Below are 8,784 nucleotides of genomic sequence, written 5' to 3' on the forward strand. Positions count from 1 at the left end.
CTTCAGGTATGTAAACTTTTTAGTTTTTTTTGATATAAATTTTTATATATTTGAAAACTATATAAAAAGTATTATAAATTATACTCACTCCGTCTTATTTTATGTGATATCATTTGATTTGACATGATATTTTTTTTAAAAAGGAAAACTTTAAAATTTATGGTCTAAAACAATCCTTAGATATTTATGTGACTATAAATCATTGTTAAATTGTTTCTAATTATAATAAGATAAAATTCTTTTTAGGACGAACTAAAAAAAGGAATGTCACATAAAATGGGACAGAGGAAGATCTTAAAATTATAGGTCATATAAAGAAATTATGATAAGAAAAATATTTGATTGGCGTTTAATTTTATCTATGCCATATAAATTTGGATGGAGAATTAACTTTTATTAACTTTGCAACATTTGTAATTTCTTTAAATCTTTTTTTTTTTAATTTTTTTAAAAAACTATTCTTTTTTGGGTGGGCTTGGGATGTCGGTGCGGTCAGGTGGTAGCCGCCGTGGGGCTCAAAAGTAGGGTCCAGCAGATTAAATGTTTCATGCTCCATGCATATAATGCATGCCAAAATTTTGTTCAAACAAATAAAGGAAAAAGATCCAGAAGAGTTTTAATAATTAATTAAGAGTTAATTAGTATAAAATATAATTAATAAAATAAAAGTTAATTAATAAAGAAAACAAAATAAAAAAAAAAATATAAAAAAGTATAATTTCTGACGTAGCGCTGATGTGGCGGCGAGTGTAATACACCACATATTGAGAGTGGTGTTATACGTCTCGGGGGTAATAAATCCACTTTTGAGCAGTTTAGGTGTGTAATAGATCGTAATGATAGTTTAAGTGTGTAACTGACTTTTCGGTACAACTTCAGAGGGAAATTTATGTCTTTTCCCAACAAATAAATATAATTTAGCTCGTTTGATCAAATTTCTGAGAAATTATGAGTGTTATTAAAAAAAGCATATTTTTATTTTTAAAATTAAAATTTTTGATCAAGCCTTATAAGAAAATAAAAGTATTCTTGAATCCTAGTGCAAATGTAACTTTTTTCCAAAAGCACTTTCGAAATCTTGATTAATCACAAATTACTATTTTAATATAGATAAAGTGTTTTTCAAATTAATTAAGGAAACATAAAATACGTTGTTACTCTCTAAACATATTCTTCCAAAAGAATTTTTTCCCTCAAAATAAGTAAAATGTAAAATTTTAGTAAAAATGGTCTCTCCAAATGGACATTCAAGTAACTAACTAGACGAAAATTTCGCATGAATGGGTCTTCAAAGAGATCAAACAGGAAATTAAAGGATATTTTGAATTATAGAATTATAATTATATTTTTTGAATTTGAAAATGAGTGATAAGAAGAGGAAAAATTCAAGCCTCTTATTTTAATTTCTCGAACTAAAAAAATTTAATATTATAATAACTAAAGATATTGAATTTGATCGAACAATATACTCAACCATCTGAATCTGCCCCCAATTAGTAGGTATATCTCTCTTTTTCCATAGAAATATTTTATGTGGCTTTTGATGCTTAATGATTTACACCATTACACTACCTCACCTCATGTTCTACATATAGAGATGGGTTATTAACTTATTATTATAGTGAGTAGTGACCATTTATGTCATGTTGTTAGTTATTTATAATTTTAAGTACATGTGGTTTCGTAGTGTTAAGCCACTTACGTTACTCGACTTATATAGTTTTATTTAGAAATATAATCTCAATTAATAATGAGGCAACTTGACACTAATTCCTTCTTATAATAATGTAGTTTTGAACCAATCACCTTCCAAGGACCAGTATGGTAAACATATAGTCAATGAGGCACATACATTTTAGGTTGTGTAAGGTAGGGAGGAAAACATAAAATATTTTTACATTTTTTCATATTTGTTTGGCCAAAATTTTGATTTTTTTTTTTTAGAAAAATAAGTTCTTTAAAATAAATAAATAAAGAAAATGACTTTTCTAGTAAAAATAAAAAAAAACAAGTGTTACAAATAGAGGCGGTAAATCTAGAATTTTTAGAGCATGAATGCACAACTAAAGAAGGGCGGATTAAAAATAGGGTATTAAGTAAATATTAATCCATATTCCTTTAGATATTAACTCAGCCTTTAATCAAGTGCAATTATATCTTTTTATAGTACGTGTCAAGTTTTAAAATATAATAATGAATCAATTCTATGAAATATGTACATAAAACACTTAATTTAACGAAAAGACCATGAATTCACGTACATAATAATTTTAACACTAAAATCATCTCCATTCATCAATGATATTTCACATTAATTATATTCTTTTTCACCCTTCAAGACACCTCTTCGTAGCCCTGCCCTCACCAAAACCCATACCTCTGCCCCTACTCCCACCTCCCATAAATTATAAATTCTTATTAGATAAATTTAAAGTCTTTTATTAAAGTTAGCTTTATGCTACCAATTTAGTTGAGTCACCCCTACTAATCACATTATTAATTACTACATAGCTAATCTTATATATACCAATCCTACATACTATCAAATTAAACTACCCTCAATTTTCATATGTAAAACACATATCTTGTATGAATTGATTTTATCCAAATACTAGTGTTGACAAGTTTTCATCTCTTACCTTTTGTCGTATTGATGATTTATTTTTCTCCCCTTTTGTAGGAGGAAAAATAGCTGGTTTGAAATGATTTTGTCAATGCTTATTAATATTTATACTTTATAGTACTATTAATTATGAAGGAGATGGTCAATGGAGCTAAAAGTCAACTGTAAAACTAAACATCCTATTCTAATTTTGAAGATAACCTAGGGTTGACTTTAAAATAAAATAAACTTGCGTTTACTTAAGCATCAACATGCTCTGAATATACTCCATTTCATATTCCTTAGTCCCGTACCAAAAATATATATTCCAATTTATTTGTTCAATTTAAAAAATCAAAAGAGTTTTATTATATATTTCCTTTTATATTGATCTTAAGTACGGATTATTTGGTAGTTGGATAAAAAATGAGTTATTTATATATTAATTTTTGTATAACTTATATGACGTTTAATAGGTACATAAGAAATAAATTATTCATGTTTAAAATTAATACGACTTTTTGGTTGATAATGTAGGAACTTGCATAACTAATACACGTATAAGTTAAGATTGAATCTATGTATTATTTTATGCAGGATAAAAAATAAAATAATTAATACATCTATAACTAATACATGAATAACTAATTCCTACATAACTAATACATGCATAAAATAATACATAGATTCACTCATAATTAATCCCTACATTACTAATATCTACATAACTCTAACTAGTTATCAAACAACTCCTAAGAATTTAATAATTACATAAAATTGTACTTCTTGTAGTCCAAATTAAATGAATTGTTGAGACTTTTTTCATAGTTCAAAATAAGTGAATTATTCAAAGATCAAGAAAGTTGTTGGGTCTTTTTTTTTCTTCTTATTTATCCTTCATTTAATGAGATTTTTAACTACTTTACATTTTCTAGTAGAATAGCTTGAGAATAATCAAAAGGATAATAGTGAAAAGTAACATTTAATTTGTGCCCTTAAATATTTTTCTTAAGGATATGCCATATTCCAACAATTCGCTTGATATGAAACATAGAAAGTAGTAGTCAAATCTAGAGTTCTAAAGTAGTATTATTAATAAGATTATAGTTTATTAAATATTTTTTTAAAAATCATGTCAAATCAATATGAGTCAAGTAATTTGAAACTGATGGATTATATAATCTTTCTAAACATGGAAAGGAGAAATAGTTTATCTCAAGTCCAAGCAATGATTATTTTAAATAGTAAATGCTAAATTGAGAAGGTATTTTGTGAACATCAAGTAGTGAATTAACAATGAAAAGATCAGGATGTATGTTGATCCTTAATTCAATCAGTTTTAACTGAATGTGCAATTTAAGACGTTAATTTAACTTATATATTACATCAGTGATTGTATAGTTTAAAATTGTAAAAAAAAAATATAAAATAAATAATCAAAAATAAAAAAAATAAAGGAGACAATTACAATATGAATAATTAAATTCTCATCATTTATTGGCGCGAAATTCAAATACTGAACTTCACTATCTAGCCATCAACATTTACATATTGATTAATTCCATTTGTACTAGGTGAAATATTAATTCAAAAAATATTGTAAGTGAAATAATGATTTACCTACAAATATTTTAATTTTCAAAAATATTTTCAATCAACATATTCTTCGACGCGAAGGTTTAGCATTATAAAATTCCTAAAAAGAGAGCATATAAATTGCCCACTTCTTTTTAGAACTTTCTTTTGGCCAGTAACTTTTCTGTATCAACATAATATAATCTTTTTAAAAAATAAAAAATAAAATCGTGAGCTTTTTCCATTCCAAAAAAGTTCGTAGATAAATTCCCTAAGAAAAAAGTCATCAATTATGGGAAGTTTAAAAAAAAATAAAAAAAATCATGAGCTTTTTCCGTTCCAAAAAAGTTCGTAGATAAATTCCCTAAGAAAAAAGTCATCAATTATGGGAAGTCAAAATTTTGAAAATTTTCTTATTTTGACCGAAGAAATTATTTTAAAATAATCTGATGAAAACACGTGATTTAATTAAAAAATATTTGTTTCCCTAACTGGTTTTGCCAAATCTAGGTACCTGCCGATTTATTTGATAAGCTGTTTTGGAGTCAACCTCGTTCTTTTTTTTATTTATTATTATTATTATCATTATTTTATTTCTATTTTTTTTTTGTATCGTAGCCATAAAATGGGAAAACAAGAAAAAGGAAAACTTTCTGTTCACAACAAATTTTAGCTATATTTAAATATTGCTTGGAAAAAAATAATAAAATAAAATTAGAAGGATCATTATATAGAGTTTTTACTTTTGATATCTCTTTTTTTTTTAAATTTGCTTTTCAAAATTCTTATTTTGCTAACGTGAAGATTGGATCGCATATAATTATACATATAAAAATAATATGCACAGATTTTATTTCTCTTTTTGAAAAAGAAAAATTATTTTTGATAAATTCTCAATTGTTTTAAAAAACAATTATCCAAATATAGTTACAAAAATAATATGACGACAAAATAACAATACGAAAGTAGTTAAAAAAATTTACTAATAGCAAAGAAATAAGATAGATATAATTAATGAAGCAACAAATAACAATAGAACGAAGTTATAAAACACTACTCAGTACTCACATACTAAATAATAATAATACTAAAATGAAAATAGTAGTGAGACTACCACTCTCCTGGTGATACATTGCCCGATTGCCTATTAATCTTCTATTCTTGTCATTTTATTAAAAATAAAATAAAAATGGGTATTGGGTAACTTATACTTCTCGAAAAACAGTATTATGTGTCTCACTATTGGGTAAGCTTAGATTAAAATTAAAGTTAAGTAAATAAGTTAAGAATAATTAAGTAGAATAAACTACAAATTTTAAATCACATGTTGCCTTTTCTCATCCTCAAAGAACGATCCAAATCTCCATTTTACGTTTATTTGGAACTAAAAGACAAGACAACAAATAAACACAGCTAATCTCACTTTATCCTTAAGCTAAGCTTCAATAAAAGTACTATTAAGATAACCTTCACTTAACTAAATATTAAAAATAAATTAGTAAACTAATCAAAAGCCATTCCCTATGACACAAAAAGACAAAAAGGGTAAAAATGGTAACCAAAATTTTCCACCAAGGGTATTTTGGTCATTATACCATTCACCACGCACATGTCTCCATCAATTCAGCTCGATAAATTGCTCTGTCAAATAGGCATTCAAAGAAATGCTTGCTAGCTCATAGCTATTTTCCTCCTCCTTCTTCTTCGCTAAAATTCATGAAACTTTTGAAGGCATAAATCTTAAATTTTATCAAAATTCCAAACCTTTTTGTTCTAAAGAATCTTAAAATCTTGATCATGTTTAGTAGCTCAGAGCCAATTTCTAGAGAAATGGATAACTTGAATAGCTTCTTGTTTTCCGATGGTGGTGGTGGTGGTGGTGGTGGTGGTGGTTCTTCAAGCTTCAAAAATGTTGAAGCAGTTGAATCTGAGTTCTTGAGGAGCAAAGAAATGATGGGTTCTGATTTTTTTCACCAACAGTCACAGTTTCAGCGGAGTAATTCCGGTGGGCTAACGCGGTACAGGTCAGCTCCAAGCTCGTTTTTCGACGGAATTCTTGACGGAGACGGGAATAATTCCGGTGAAAATTTCATTAACCATGATGGGTCTTCGAGTTCTGATTCGGATTCCAAGTTCACCGCCTTATTGAACAACGACACCACCAACAATGGTACGATTTCTGGTACTCGAGATCTGACTGATCAGAACCAGAAGAATCAGCTGCAGTTTGCTTCTTCTTTGAAGCAGGAGATTGAATTTGGGAATGAAAATGGTGTACAAAATCGATATGAGAATGTTGGAGTTTCTTATGGTGTAGGGGTGCAAATGCAAACTAGAGGGAATTTGAGTAATGGAAATGGTGGCTCTAATCTCATCAGACAAAGCAGTTCACCAGCTGGATTCTTCAATGGTATGCTGATTTACTCTTTTAAATTTTGATTGGTTAAATTTTATGAAAACATTATCAGCTTGATTAGCCTAAACTTTTGGTTAGTAGATTGATTATGTGACGTTTATATTTGGGGGAGTTGACTTGTAGTTAATTTTAGGATCTGTGAAGGAAAATTTGTGTTTGGTTAATTTGGGAATAGACTGTAGAGATTAGAATTGTACTGAATGATGTATTTGTTTGGTACTTTGATATGGTAGTAATCAAGAATGGTGGAAATTTGTTGCTTATTTACAGGATTTATGAGAGAAGTTGGGAATTTTGGAGCAAGTGTAGGGACTAACAGGGAAGCAAGTACATCAACTAATGGTTTCAGCAATCGTATAAGTTACTCAACTGCTCAATCATCTAGCTCAAACTTCATGCCTAGCATTGCTGAGAATGAATCTTGGAACGATTCTTCGTTCAATTCTTTGAAGAGAAATCGAGATGGTGATTTAAAAATGTTCTCTAATAATTTCAGTGGAATGACTAATCAGGTAGCTGTTCCATTCTCTGCCCTGTTGATTGTTCTGTTAATCTTGTTGTTTCTGTTACTAATAGATGTTCGTTTTGTTTGTCAGAATGATGAATCAAGAAACTACACTTCTTCTGGTTTAACTCACCATCTAAGCTTGCCTAAGACATCTTCTGAGATGGCTGCTGTAGAAAAATACTTGCAGTTTCAACAAGATACAGTGCCTTGCAAAATACGTGCCAAAAGAGGCTGTGCTACGCACCCGCGAAGTATTGCAGAGAGGGTAAAATTCTGTCCTGTTTACCTAGTTTTCCAACTAATCATGTTTATATTTTAAGTGCACACTATGATGAAACTTGTTGCTAGTGTTAAGTTGAAGTAAGGTTCTCATTTTCGACTTGACAATTCATGTAGATGAGACGGACTCGGATTAGTGAAAGGATGAAAAAACTGCAAGATCTTTTCCCAAATATGGACAAGGTAAATTCTAGTGTTTGTAGTAATTCATTATACCATTCAATATCTGTCTAAAAGAAGGTAGGAGGAACTCACATGTTTTTTCTATGTTTAATGAAATGGCAGCAAACAAACACAGCTGATATGTTAGATTTGGCAGTTGATTACATTAAAGACCTTCAGAAACAAGTCCAGGTAATGACCAAGAAAAGTAAAAAAAAAAGCTTTTTTCTTCATGAAGGACTCACATGAATCATTCTCTCAGTAACATTTATATCTGCTCACCAAACTTGCTCTTATTTAATGCAGACACTGACCGATAAAAAGGCGAAATGCACATGTACAAGTAAGCAGCTGCAATATTCAAATGGAACAACATGAAATTGTCTTCTGTACAGATAGTAATAGGTGAAGTTAGATGTGGATAGTGCAAAAGAGAGTAAAACTGTTTTACTCTCTTTCTGCCCTAATATACTGGAAATATTGTTTACTTGTTTCATTAGCAATAAAGCAAGTGTAGTTTTCAATGTATTATTGAGTTTGAGTAGATCTAATAACAGTCTAGTGGGCACAATCTAGATGTATAGTAGATCACATGATTATTGTATTATGCTGTTGTTTGTTGTTTATTAGTATTTAACTATGTTAGTTTAGAGATCCAAGAAGCTTTGAGACAACAACTAATATGTAAATTGTTTTGGCAAAACTGAATATTTTTCAATTAGACTGCAGAAACTTTTAAAAGACCGATAAATATCGATTGGAAAGAGTACATAATTGGCAATTGTTCTGTTAGAGTGACAAGGAGATCACAAAGTTCAAATCGTGCGAATAATCACCAATTGGAGCTTAGTGTATAGTGTTGCTTGTTTTTTTTTTAATTTTTAAGCAAAGCAAACCCCTTACACATTTGTGCATTAGGTGCATGGACCCCATAATTCCATCCCTTTCTATATATAAAAACAAATCATTAGGGTCATGCACTAATGCAAATACGTCCACTGTTTGAGTGGGAATGGAAGTTAGTGATATGATTAGTAGATGACTTGGTTGGTATGATATTTTGATAGAAGTAGATAAAATTTCAGAACTATAATACATAATGAGCCCGTTTGGATAGGCTTAAAAAAGTAACTTTTATGTATAAAGTGATTTTAGAACTTTGAAGTGCTAAAAGTTATTTTTATAAATAAGCAGTTGAGTGTTTGGATAAAAGTGCTTATGATGTGAATTTTAGGGTTAAAA

The 8,784-nt window shown here is 28.9% G+C and overlaps 1 protein-coding gene across 1 annotated transcript; it reads left to right on the forward strand.

Moving 5' to 3' along the window:
- The first annotated feature begins 5,844 nt into the window (after positions 1 to 5,844).
- LOC129886944 (transcription factor bHLH130-like) lies at positions 5,845 to 8,204 on the forward strand. Its single transcript, XM_055961854.1, has 6 exons — positions 5,845 to 6,587; positions 6,864 to 7,105; positions 7,190 to 7,366; positions 7,498 to 7,563; positions 7,666 to 7,734; positions 7,849 to 8,204. The coding sequence occupies exons 1-6, from the start codon at positions 5,975 to 5,977 to the stop codon at positions 7,918 to 7,920; spliced, it is 1,239 nt and encodes a 412-aa protein (XP_055817829.1). The 5' UTR covers positions 5,845 to 5,974; the 3' UTR covers positions 7,921 to 8,204.
- The last annotated feature ends 580 nt before the right edge of the window (positions 8,205 to 8,784 follow it).

Source organism: Solanum dulcamara, chromosome 4 (assembly GCF_947179165.1).
Source record: "Solanum dulcamara chromosome 4, daSolDulc1.2, whole genome shotgun sequence".
Taxonomy (NCBI): domain Eukaryota; kingdom Viridiplantae; phylum Streptophyta; class Magnoliopsida; order Solanales; family Solanaceae; genus Solanum; species Solanum dulcamara.